Source organism: Hippocampus comes, unplaced genomic scaffold (assembly GCF_001891065.2).
Source record: "Hippocampus comes isolate QL1 unplaced genomic scaffold, H_comes_QL1_v1.1 scaffold122, whole genome shotgun sequence".
In the NCBI taxonomy this organism is placed as follows: Eukaryota; Metazoa; Chordata; class Actinopteri; order Syngnathiformes; family Syngnathidae; genus Hippocampus; species Hippocampus comes.
Window position 1 is genome coordinate 2,763,294 of NW_017842059.1, and position 13,833 is coordinate 2,777,126.

At 41.3% G+C, this 13,833-nt stretch overlaps 1 protein-coding gene across 9 annotated transcripts in view; it reads left to right on the plus strand.

Annotated features, from left to right (window-relative positions):
• eif4g1b (eukaryotic translation initiation factor 4 gamma, 1b) overlaps window positions 1-13,833 on the plus strand; it is a 36,250-nt gene that overhangs the window by 9,393 nt on the left and 13,024 nt on the right. For 4 of the 9 annotated variants that reach the window (XM_019861349.1, XM_019861350.1, XM_019861351.1 and 1 more), the window contains 8 exons: window positions 85-129; window positions 356-458; window positions 4,585-4,724; window positions 7,738-7,830; window positions 8,045-8,132; window positions 11,860-12,831; window positions 12,935-13,014; window positions 13,131-13,326. In XM_019861349.1, coding sequence (XP_019716908.1) covers window positions 85-129; window positions 356-458; window positions 4,585-4,724; window positions 7,738-7,830; window positions 8,045-8,132; window positions 11,860-12,831; window positions 12,935-13,014; window positions 13,131-13,326 — 1,717 coding nt within the window. Of the gene's footprint in view, window positions 1-84; window positions 130-355; window positions 461-2,803; window positions 2,889-4,584; window positions 4,725-6,605; window positions 7,045-7,737; window positions 7,831-8,044; window positions 8,133-11,859; window positions 12,832-12,934; window positions 13,015-13,130; window positions 13,327-13,833 lie in introns of those variants that run through there. The other 5 variants (XM_019861354.1, XM_019861348.1, XM_019861346.1 and 2 more) reach the window with 4 other exon arrangements.

The window sequence follows — 13,833 nt, forward strand, 5'->3', positions numbered from 1 at the left end:
TTAGACTATTTGGCCATCTTAAGTCACAGTACCTGAAAGATTGATCAATTTCTTATCTCTGGGTTCCCTACCCCTGCCTTAAAGTATCTCCACACGGCTGACATCACTCCTACACCACCTGCTTGGAAGGTATTTGTCCGGCTGGTCAAGTGGTATTGGAGCTGTGGTATTAGAGCATAATTATGAATATAACAGAATTACAGTACCAGTGCTGATATGAGCACAGAGGTACAATATCGATGCTGTTAGCACGACTGGTATCGGTGCATATAATCATGACTCATGTTCCAATTATAATTTCTCTCCTGTTAACCTTGCTGATTTACTTCATTTTTTTTTTTTTTTTTTTTTTAAGTACCGTTCACCAACCTTCGTGGCCACACCCCAGCAATACCCTGTACCAGCTGGAGCGCCAGGTTTCTACCCAGGCACCAGCCCGTCCGAATATGGTAATTATGGTAAGTCCGAGCCACTGCTTAACATCTGTTTATGGTTCTGCATCAAACAGTACATATTAAAAGTTTGGGTGCACCTTCTGGAGGTAGTCAAGGCTCAACGCACAGCAAATATTCAACTGACCGCTTCCCACCAGGCATCTGAGCAATACTTTCAAGCTAAGCAATCTTGATGCTGCTCATCAGCAATAGGGAGCTTGAAATATAAGTTATAGTTAGCTATATAGTATGGATATGTAAGTGTATTTTATAGGTCGATAATTTGCTTGTTGGATTAATCATTATTAGAGCCATTAGGATTTTTTTTTTCTCTATTTAAGCAAGTTTATTATTTTGAAACACATTTCTCAATTTTTATTACTTGAATTTTTGATTGTTGTTCAGTGTTGTGTGCTTTATGAGTCAAAGCTAAACAAAGCTTTCATTGACTGCCTCTGGAAGTCATTTGGGACTCATAGAACCATAGCTACATACATGCCCATTGTTCTCCTTTCTGTTGACAATGGCCCAAGCAGGACTCACTGTTTTCTCTCCAGTGTGAGCACTAGTTTTCTTCACTAAATAAAAATGAACATCGGCCCGCTTTGTAACATCTTCCTCATACTCTCTCTCAGAAAGTTCCTTTCTGTCCGGCAACAGTAATTTTTTCAAAGTAATTTTTACTGCCGTTCTTTCTGCAATCCTCAACAACAATGTATACATCCTGATGTTGTCTTAGGTTATGTTCACACTGCAGCTCAATTCAGAATTGGTTTTTTTGCCTTGACGTAACACGTATCAGATTTTTTTCCATGCAGTGTGAACAATAAGTTATATATATATATATATATATATATATACAGAAAGGTGTATAAATTCCTATGTTGCTAGAAATCGGATACGATGAGTCTACACCCATCTGACATGCACATCATCAAAAACCCAATATTTCTTCCACGCGGGTGGGGAAGAGAGTGCTTGGGAGACTACTAATGTTGTCCGTGACTCTGCAGAGTTGTTTTGAGTAACCATTTTTATCTTAACATTTGACTTTGATTTAATCCCACTTGAAAAATGATGCACAAAGGGACATTTGTGGTGATAGTAATTCAGCCATGCAGACACTTCATTTATTCTTCAGTAGACGCGTCATTTAAATGAGGCAATGGAGGAGCGTCACATCATATCCCCAAATGATATGCACCGACTCCCGCCTCGCTACTCTGGCGATATGAGATAATAAAATGAGCTTACACACACGGAAACACATTTACATCCCTGAACAGGTTGCCATGTGTCGTTCTTTGTGCGCATGTGTATCACATCACGACACGTTGCATTCAATTTAAATTTGCAAATTTGCACAAAAAAATCCAAATTGGACATCACGCACTGAAATGTGAACATAGCCATAGTTTACAAACTGAAAATGGGTCTATAGTCAAGCCTTTAAAGTGAGACCCTGATTGGGCTAAACGTTGGCACTTTATATAATAGGTCTGAATGTAAACATTTTGTCAACACTTAAATTCACATCTCGAAAGTTTTTTTGAGGTTGTCTTATTTTGTGATGAATTTTAGCAACGTGTCATGCCCCCAAATCGGGAAGAGACTGCTTGATTGACACATCAGCAAACAGAAGGCAACCATAGTATTATTGTTTCCTGACTTGGTTTGTCACAATCTGTGGCACACACCTTTCCTAAGCCCTCAGTTTCAAATAAAGACCGGAGAGAAAAGAAGAAAACTTCTTTTCCCACAATGGGGAAATTCACTGCAGCAAACAATAATATACAATATTGTTCCAAACGTAAAATAATGACTTAGTCATTTTGTCGGTCTCATTCAGAAAACGTGAACCAAATGCCGATTTATATTTAATAACTTATTTCAAGGGTAAAATTAAATGTTTAAGTAAGGCTGTAGTCGATTTTAGCAGAGGTAGCCAGCATCTTTTGTTTGTTTTTGTCAAAATGTGACATCGGCCATTATGTAAGAGGGTGACTAAAAGAAAAGCATTAAAAAAACAGAAGAGAGGGAAAATAGTTATTTTTTTGTACGTGTAAGCTATATCTCTCTCTCTCTCTCTCTCTCTCTCTCTCTCTCTCTCTCTCTCTCTCTCTCTCTCTCTCTCTCTCTCTCTCTCTCTCTCTCTCTATATATATATATATATATATATATATACATACACACACACACACACACACACACACAGGTATGTGTGTATATAGACCCACACATCTTCCTTCTCTTACAAGGGAGGAGTAAAGCTGAGATCCGCTGGAAGAGGCAAAACTTAACAGTGAAAGAAATCATTTTGGGTGGACACCTGTAGAGGGGGCAGGAAGGAGTTTAAAAAAAAGGGCATTCAAAAGACCCCTCCTCTCCATTTTGCAGTCGGGTAGACATAGAACATGGGGAGTCGCGGGTCTCACCAAGTGGATGACTCTCAGGGTAGGTGTCGTCAAGATTTACAGTCTCTCTTCGCAGCCCACCTCCCACCCTTTAACTGCTCATGCGCCTGTGCTTAATGAGTCATATCTCATGCCTCTTATTTACGGTATTGGGACACTCTCCAAAAAAAGTGACATTCTTTCCTCTGGCTTTCTGGTTGCGAGCATGCTCTTAGTCTCTCTTGGTCTGTCCTTCCTTCCCTCTTGCAACCTATCGTATGTGGCTTTTGACTATATTTAGGCTGTGTTGCTCATGGTCAACAATGCCGGCTCAGTAATGTGAGTTGGACTGTAATACTTTCACTAGTGGAGAGTCAAGCATGTGTAGTTACCGCTGAGCTGAAAGAGAGGCCTTTTCAGTCTGAACATTTTGTACGCCAATACTTCCTTGCCTTTGACTAAGAGCTGAACTGTTAAGGCCATTTACAAGGCCAGCTAATATCAATGAAGAACAGAATGTCTTGTTGACATTATTGACTGGGTGAACCAACAGAGGTACTTTGAACGAACACACACACACACACACACACACACACACACACACACACACACACACACACACACACACACACACACACACACACCATTACTAAACCCCCAGTTCCAGGTAAAGAACAGCCGCAAAGCATAAAGCTGCCTCCACCAACTTTAAGTCTAATCGGCTAATCAGAGGCACCTAAACTGTGGTAGATGTGTTCTGACACCCAGTTAACCTGAGCTTGAAATGTGACTAGTTCATTCTAAATCAAAGCCAGACCTCAAGCTAGGACAGGGGGTGCACAGCTGAGCAACCACAAAAACTCGGTTGTTTTTCCTTCCCCTCACAAAAAATAAAATAAAAAAAAAAGTTAAATTGAGTTGTACAGGTAATTCATCACATTAATGGTGGAAAAAGTTGTCCAATGATTTATCTTGGTCTCAATTTTTATATTGCAGAGCCTGGCATTTGAAAAGGGGTGTGTGGACTTTTTATATCCACTGTATGTGTCAATGTGTGTAACAGGCTGTTAAAAGTCAAAGCACAAATGGCAAATTGCTTTATTTTTCAAGACACATGGGCCTGGTTCACTTAACCTAAATTTGCTGGATTACAATTTTAGGGCCTAAGCACGAGGTAGTGCAAAGCCTCACTTTAGAATCAAAATCACAATACTCCTTTTTTTGGCCTTCAATGTTTAAAAAAGTACAAGAACTGCGTTTCCTTGTAATTGGAGCCATTCTAGTCCTATGGCAAAAAAAACCCAAAACAACCCCCCCCCCCGCCCCTGCCCCACTGTAAATAAATATACATTGTGATCTAAACACAACTGTACAAATTACACAGTGTTATTAACCAATACAAAGTGTCCAGTAGTGCAGTGATATCCAGCACACTGATCATCTGTGTAACCAATTTATGTCCTTTTCTGGGGCCTAAACATTCCCTAGCAGTCACCAATTTTTGTACCTGTACGTTTATCCTGGTGAAAATCTCTGCACTTTAGAAAATAATTAATAGTGGATTGTAAATAGGCTAAAATTTCCCCCTTCCCCCAAAAAATGTTTTTTGCACCTCATATGAGTGATTCTGTCTTTATAGATGGTGTTGCTGTGTACTGCTTTTATGTCTCTGTCATGGGCTTGTATTAGTGTCATTAATTGAATGACATGAATTAAGCCTTGGAGTTTTTATTCATCGTATTCTGTCTGATCCTCAGCCGGGGCCTACTATCCAGCCCAGCCTCAGTTTACTCCCCCAGTGCCGGCGCCACCCGTCGTCATGAACCCTGCCCCTCAACAGCAGCAACCACCACCACAGTCTCAGCAACACATTCACACCAAACGCGAACGTAAACAGGTCAGTGTTCTATTAATACGAAACATGTGGCAGAATCACTTTTGGAAGGTAACTGTCAAACTTCCATTTTCTTCCCACAAATGTAACAATGTATTTAATTATTTGTTTTAAATGGACCGCAACTGGGGGTATTCACTAAAACTCTCACCACGGTGCTAACAGGGCCGAAATATGGTATTTGTTACTTTATTCAAGGGCACCTCAATGCTTCTTGGGAAGATTTCCGATACTTTTGCGTGAGCGCCAGGTAGCCCACAACGAATACACGAGTAGCCAGCAGGCCTGTTCTAAAATACTCTCACCAGTAATGGGACATGCCGATTTCTTCGGATTGTTGCAATACAATACAATACATCCTGTTATCGAAGTTATCATTTAAAAATGTTGAGTATTGGCAAAGAATTACAGAAAAAGTATTGAGTACCAATATTCATCTGATTCCTAGTTATCATGAGAAATCACAATAATGAATAGCATTAGCCTATAATAATGACATAACAATAAGTCACATTAAAGAAGGTAATTTTAACTACCGTAATTTCTGGACTATAGACCGCACCTGTTTATAAGTCGCAGCACTACATTTTAAAGGAAAAAAATATTTTGTACACACATACAATACAATACAATACATGCTGATTTATATAGCGCTTTCACAACAGCGGCAGCTGTAACAAAGCGCTTAACAAAACAGTTAACAAAGTAAAATAATAAACACAACACAACACATAACATAAAACACGGACAGTCGTGCAGTCCTAACCACTTTTCCGGGACACGCTTTGTTGTTTGAAGCAGTTTACATAAGCCGCACCTGTGTATAAGCCGCAGGTGCCCATATTGTAACATGAGATATTTACAAAGAAAGACGGTACACAGGCGGCCGTTAGAAAAGTCTTTATATAAGCCGCTTCATGAAATAAGCCGCGGAGTTGAAAGCGTGTGACAAAAGTCGCGGTTTATAGTCCGGAAATTACGGTAATTTATTTTTAAAATGTGTATAATACTGATCACCGTTCGCATTACTCAGTGCCCAAGAAGACGCTCTCAGCTGCAAAAAAAAAAGTTGATTCATGGTGTGTATATATATTTGCAATGTTTGAATCCTGTTTACAGACTGGTGGGCATATATTACCTCAATATCTGCGTTGAGCTTCGTTCTTTTGCCTTGAGACTTTGACTGGGACCCTTTTGACTGCTTATCAGTGACTTGTGTTGCCTGTGATTGGACTTTGACTTGGTCCAGGGACAGCCATGAGAAAGAGGCATTTAGTAAATAATGTTTCACATTGCTTGAGTTTGTGGTTGTACTTCAGCTTTAAGTTGAGGTGCAATTTATGAACAACTAAAAATTTGAGTGAAGTTTTTTTTTTTTTTTTTTTTTTCACGATTTGAATTTCGGCTGGGATAAGCTTCAGCACGCCCCTGACCCACGTGAGGATAACCAGCTCAGATGATGGATGGATAGATATTCTGCGCCACTCATTGGAAATCTAAAAAAAAATCAGATTTAAAAAATTAATGTATGCACAAAGAATGACAAGACTATTTCAGAGTGGGTTATATTTTGGGTCGGTTAAATAATGTGTATGTTTTACAGTGTGTTTTTCGATTGACAAGACACTGATGGCATATAAAATCGTTAGCTTTTTAATTGTTTTCTTAACCCAGTGTTCATCTATCTTGCTGTCGCCATGTCAAAGTGGAAAAACTAGAGGGGGAGGGGCTGTGGGACGTGTCAGCACATTGCTCAGCTCCACGTGGCCAACTACTCCCCCTCCCCTGCTGATTTCTGTGGCACTCCCTCTTCCTCTTCTACTAGTTTCCTTTGCTCTCGAGTAAGTTTGCAGCATGTCGGCTGTGAGGAAGAATGAGCAAAGAGGCTCATTTTGCAAGTTGCAGCTCATTTTATTATAACCTTCCCTCTCTTTGAAATGCCCCTATTCTTTTCGTTCTGCTCTTTCCTCTGCTTCCCTTGTGGGCCCCTTTAACTGTCTGTTAGTCTCTGTGGGCGGGAGTTGCACATTCCAATGCCATAGCTTTAGAAGGCCAGTGACCATCCTTTTTTCTTTCACTCCTCCCTGATCTGTTCATCAAATGAGAGAGAGAGTGAAGTTCCTAGCTAGTCTACTTGGAGCAAAGCACAGCCCAGCCCAGTCCTCCTCAAGCTGGGACAGTTGAGATTTGCTAAAACGTTCCACCACACGCCTGCGTTTACGGTGTTTAATGTCAAAACTGGAACTGGCTAGAGCAGCCATTCCATTCCAGGGATCAGAATACTCGGCACGGAATAGCTACCAATGGACTGGGCCCGGCAAAGGTCAGTCATGGCAAACAACCATTTTGTTTTTTGGGAGTCAAACTTTTAAAGGGGAGAGTATTTGTTTGTGCATACTTGCTCAAGGATAAGTTTCACGTTTTAGTCCCATGACTGTGCATGTCACTTTATTTAGGAGCATTCTGGCTCATACCAGTTTCATGGCTGCGCTGACTTGCCAGAATAAGCATGTAGCGGGTGAGTGAGAGAGAGGAGGAGGGAGTGTTTCAAAAATGTTTGTGTGGCACTTAATGTGAGAGTGATTACACTTCTCCCAAGCAGCAGAGCAGTGTGTCTGAATGCAAAACGATTGTCAAGTCAGATTGCGACCTGTCTTACCAAAACACGAACATTTTCACAACCATTAAAAACTGCAATGGGAGTTTTGTTTGGTATTTTAGTTACAAGTGGCGTAGAGAATTGTATTGGGGTTGAATTGACGTGTTGCATGTTATAATGTGAGAAATGTAATGCTTATTGAGTCATAGGACAGGCAGGAAAAGCTGACGATTATAGGCATGCACGGTGAGTGATTCTTGTCTTAAGTGTCTACTGTGCTACCCCAGTAGTATTGCTCATATGACTCTTTTTGCGGCCCAACACAAGTGTGCAATCTATGTAAATGATGTCCTTATTTCCTTCTGTTGGCTTTGCATAACTAACTATTTGGCACCTAATTTCCACTATTTTCCATAGATCCGAATAAGAGACCCAAACCAAGGAGGCCGGGACGTCACAGAGGAGATTATGTCAGGGGGCTGCAGTGGATCAAACCCAACTCCACCACAGGTAAGTTTTTGTCGACTTAATTTAACTTCACTGTTTTTTTTAAGATTTCATTCATTAGCATGCTCCCCCCCCCCGATCCTCCGAAAAAATCTGTATATTGTTTTTCGTAACAGACATACCTTAATCATTTTGTGAGAGAAATTGGAATACGGTTTGGATTACTATGGATTCTTCAATCTATGCACCAAAAATACGAATTCTTATGTTTGTACAGACTGCCATATCAGGATCAGACACAGGATTGGTCCAGGCCAACGGTGAGAACACCCCAGCTGCTGCTGGTCCAGCAGATATTAGAACAGGTGAGTTCCATCTGCAGACACTCTGTTATACTCTAATCCATGGAGGATTTAAGTGCAAATAATATCCTCAGGCCGCACTGATCAAGCCCCCGTGCTGACATTCATATTTGCACTGTACAAAAACTAAAAGACATATGAAGACTAAAGAAAACTAACTCATACCTGTAGAGACCTTTTGAGGAGAGTGACATGAAATGACACCAGACTCAGGTTAATCTGCAAATTTAGTTGTTTCTCGAGCAGGGTTTTTTTTTATGATTAACTGAATCGTATCTGACAACAAAAGTCATAGTCCACTCAGAGCATGTCAAATATGCCATGATCCACTTTGAAGATCATTGCCACAAATCTTGATATGGCTAATTGATATGAATACTTGAAGGAAAATTAGTCATGGAGGGTACCAAAAGGTTTTCAACGACATTAAAGGAGCTTCCTGGCAAGTACAAGTGGGTGCCCAAAAATTATTTTATATCGAGGCAAAGTCCATTTATTTCAACAATTTGTGAAATGTGTGTGTTATATCAGTTCACCACACACAAAGTGACAATTTTCAGCCTTCATTTGTTTCATTTGTGATGAGTATGGCAGAAAGACAGAAAAGTTTAAAAAAAAAAAAAACTTTATTTCACAAAATTGTAAGATGACAAAGTTCAAGGCTCCCTGTGTCCCAATCTGCTAATTAATGCAAAGCACCTTCAGAGGTTTTCCTCAGCCTTTAAATGGTCTCAATCTGGCCAAGTGAGTTTAACGGTTGTGCAGAAAGCCATCTTTGACACTCTCCATAAGGCGAAAAGATCTAAGCAAGAAATTGCAAAAGAAGCGGGATGCCCACAAACTGTGTTAAGAGGAAGGGCAAAATGTGGCCAGAAGAGGCACTCAAGTGACAGGGATGGCCGCAACCTTGAGAGGACTGTCAAGCATCGGCGATTCCGAAATCTGGGGGAGCGTCATAAGGAGTGGTGTCAGTGCATCAAGAATCACCACATACAGACATCTGCATGACATGTGTTACAGCTGTAGAATTCCATGACTCAAGCCACTCCTGAACCTAAAACAATGTCAGAAACGTCTGTGCTGGGCTAAGGAGGAAAAAGTACAGGTCTGTTGCCCAGTGGTCCCAAGTCCACTTTTCAGATGAAAATACAATTTAATTTTCATTTGGAAGTCAACATCTCAGAGTCTGAAGGAACACTAGAGAAGCACAAAAGTAAAGCTGTCAAGTCCAGTGTGAAATTTCCCTCGTCAGTAAATGGTTTGGGGAACCATGTCATTTGCTGGGGTGAGTCCGTTGTCTTTTATCAAGTCCACCGTCACCGCAACTTTCTACCAGTAAATTTTAGAGCACTTCATGCCTCCCGCTGCTGATGAGCTTTTTGGAGGCTGTGATTTTATTTTCCAGCAGAATTTGGCACCTGCCTACAAACCCAAAACTATTAAGACCTGCTTTTATGGCCATGGAAGAACAGGTATTGATTGGCTCACAAACTCACCTGACTTGAACCCAACTGAAAATGGATCGGGTATTGTCAAGAGGAGGGTGAGGGAGCAGAAACATTGAAATGCAGACGTTCTGAAGGCGTATATCAAAGCAACTTAGGCTATGATAGCATATGAACTGTGCCAAAAGCTGATCGCCTCCATGCCACGCAGTCTTAATGCAAAAGGAGGCCCAACAAAGTACTGTCATATTGTACTTAAATACACTTTTTAAAGGGCCAACATATCTGTGTGGTATCCTTTTTTGTAGGTGACATGAAATATTGAGATTTTGTGAATTCCTGAATTTGAGTGTGTTTTTCTGCCATAATCTTCAAAAGTGAAACAAATAAAGGCGAGATATATTTCACTTTGTGGTCAACTAATATGAGGGTCATTCAATAAATAAGGTGAATTTTTCAGTACATATAAGGACTTCTCATACAGTCGCTCACAACACTTTTGACTTCGTCACTTTCAAACTTCGTGCCAACTACTGTGAACTGCTGAGGCAGCTCAAGAAAGACATAAAGAACAAACGCAGGGGTCATCAGTGATAGAGAAATCTATGAGCAAAATTGTATCATGTTTAAAGTTTCATTTAATTTGGGCACGTCTAAACGTTTGGGTGCGTATCCAGCGCCCCCAAATACCTGTGCATAAAGGCGCCGGCCGTCTGGGCGGAGGGCTTTTGAAGTCCACAATTATCACGTCAATGCAAGGGGGTGAACAGAGGGAAGAAGGCTAGACTCGGCCACAAAGTGGGAATGAACAATTCGGGAACAAAGCCTTGTGATACAACAAAAGACGATTTGAGAACACCTGTCGCGCCCAGGCGACATTTGTCGTCTGCAAAGTCTGCAGCGTGTTGATTCATTGTAGACCAGACAGAAAGGCGTCAACGTACCGGTGGTTGAAAGCTTAAACCAAGTTAACCAATCACTACCGAGGGGCCGGACCGGGGGCGTGGTATGCAAATACCGGGGGCAGTGTTTTTCTTGTATTTTGCATATGTTACAATAAAAGTCGTTCGCCCTCAGAGATACCTCCCGTCAATATTGAAGACAATTTTCCCTGTGTGCCCAGTCATTTCTTTAACTTTGTCCGAGAAAAACTCTGACAATCAGTCAGAACGAGTCATCCTGCGTCATGACAACGCAAGGCCTCACACAGCAGACCAATCGGTGCAGACCATCAACGAGCTGGGGTGGGAATTGCTCCCTCATGTGTTGTGAGTGACTGGCTGAGACATCAGTCTGAAGATTTTTACACTGAGGGAATATAGAAGCTTGTGCACAGATGGGAAAATTATGTGACAGTGCTGGGAGACTACAGTGGAAAAAAAGTAAGCTTCTATCTGTATTAGAAGTCCTTATACCGAGAAAGTCACCTTATTTATTTAATAACCCTCGTCTAAGATACAAATTTTGCTTTTTAAAAAAATGCTTGAAATAAATGGACTCTCCATATTCAACTTTTTTGTCACCCACCTGTACTAGCTGTACTACATGCGACAACAGTGTCATATTGTGTAATTACATCCTTTAATGGCTGGCTGTGTGATACAATGGCGAGAAAGTTGTTCTGAAATAAGACATGTGCGCCAGGCAACATTGTGTACAAAAATGTCACTTCTTAAATGACACAATTCGGACCATTTTTCAGCTGTTCGGTAACGGTAATCACTGAGTGGATAATGGTCACTTAAAATTACATACATATACAAATGCAAACAATAAATCATGTCAAATAATTAGATGCAAACGATAGCTCATCTCTAAGTCAATGGTAAATGGGCTGTCACTTGTTAATTAAAAATTAAGTCATGCACGAAATATGTTGCTGCCCATTGTTGAAACGTTTAAGAAATTTAGACGTGTATACATGCCTGATATGGGTAACTTCGAAATGCATGTAAATTAACCCCCCAATCCCTATGCCTCCCAAAAAAGATGACACAGGCACAAAATCTGCTCAACAGCAAAGTTTTTGCTCTTAGATCCGCAGAGAAAATTTACAGAGAAGCCAATAAATATGTTTACCTTTCAGTTGTATAACCCAAGTTATACAACAAATGATCACGATAGAAGAAAATGTTAGCTTTGGTATGTGGAGGATGTCCAACTGCCCAAGCTCATCAGCACCAAGAATGGACCTATTGTACATAAAATGAAAAAAAGTGTTTGAAATGAATGATTTGATATTGTTAGAATTTGTACAAATTCTTTTGATTTTTATGACCTTACAGATGACAGAGGAAAACCTTTGCTGCCTTCTTTGTCACAGCCTCCTGATATTGTTCAGGATGACCTCACCCCAGCAGAGGCTACCTTGTCTGACATGAACAATCAGCCAACTACACCATCTGTAATATCAGAAACCCCTGTCAGCACTATTTGTATTTCCCCACCTGCGCCCATTGTTGCCATTACAGACATAATGTTCGCTGCCACATCTCCCAGAGAACTAACTCCAGAGCCTCAATCTGCGCCTGAGGTGCCTGCCTACCCTGCACCCCTTCCTGATCCTATGCCCACCTCTGCAGTTCAGGAAAACCCAGAAAGGACAGCCACAAATCTTGAGGAGGTGGATGTGATGATTAGAGAGGAGGAGGAGGAGGTTCATTCAGAGGATGCTTCATCTTTAATGGACAAGTCTCACACACTCTCCTCCTCTGCAAATGGTGTGGCTATAGATGTGCCAAAAAGCCCTTCGGTGATGCTGCCATCTAGTCACCAGGAGTCTTCTCTGGAGTCTCCTATTGCTCAGCCAGAGGAGCTCTGCCTTTCCAATGGTTTACCACTTCCATCCCCCCAAGACCCGGAGGCCCTTGCTGTTAGCGCAGAAGAGCATGATGACAGCCCCATTGCTGAGCCTGATGTTTGTCTGCAGCCTGTCATTAAAACCTCCAAAGCCACCATGAAGGCAGTGCCTACATCACTTGTTGAATCAACCACAGCGCCTGCTGCCGAGTCCGTTCCTACCGTCAGTCCAGAGGTTCCTGCTGAAACAATTACCCAGGCAGCATCTTCCCAGCCCGAGGCTGAAGAAACAGTTCCTCCTGTTTCTCAAAACACCAGTGAGGATACCATAATGCCTCAATGTACTGCAGGATCAATGTCATCTCCACTGGTGGCAGGCTCAAAAGATGACCGCGTCCGAGAAACAGTGACAAGTCCTCCCCAGACTGTCATTACCCTTGTAGAAACTACTATGCAAGGTGTGTCATTTACTACCTATCGACAGTATGCATTACATTTCTAAATTATATCTCTGGATTATTATTATTTTTTTTTTACGTGATGTTTGTCCATTTTGTGTAGCTGTGCCAAAGAAAAAGAGAAAAATGAAGGATTTGAATAAAAAGGAGGCAGTGGGAGATCTATTGGATGCATTTAAAGAGGTGGGCGTACATTCACTTGTTTCAACCACTACATGTAATTAAAGTCTGTGTGAATAAAATACAGTGAAATTGCTGGTCGACTTTGAACCATTCACACATTTTCTCCATTGTTCCAGGAGAAAGTAGTTGTACCACCAGAGCCCGAGGTTGTCCCAGCAACATCAGCTGAAACCCAGCCTCCTGCTCCATCTCCAGCATTAGAAGACAATGACTTAACTTGGGAGGACAAGGAGGACAAGCTGGATTCTGAGAACATTCAGCCAAACCCTCCGAAGCAGACAGCAACTGACAAGGAATATCAGTATAAAGAGGGTAGGTACATTATCCCAGTTGCTGCCTTCTACTGGCAGTTCAGTATGAACATATAACTTATTTCTCTCCCCCATATACATAGGTGTTTTTCTTTTCCTGAAAAGAAGAGTTGTATGTACAAGTATATCTACCGATTGGTTGAAAGTAGTTTGGTGGAAAGGTGGTTATTTTAATAATCTACTATACAGTGTTGTCATCTTTTACATTGCATGCTGTGGTGCACATTTACAATGGGAGACAGGTCTGGACTGCAGGCAGGCCATTCCAGTACCCGCACTCTTTTACTACGAAGCCATGCTGTTGTAACACTTGCAGAATGTGGGTCTGGCATTGTCTTGCTGAAATAAGCAAGGGCATCTATTAAAAAGACGTTGCTTGCATGACAGAATATGTTTCTTCAAAACCTGCATGTACCTTTCAGCATTAATGGTGCCTTCACAGATGTGTAAGTTACCCATGCCATTGGCACTAAAACAGCCTATTATCATCAGAGATGCTGGCTTTTTA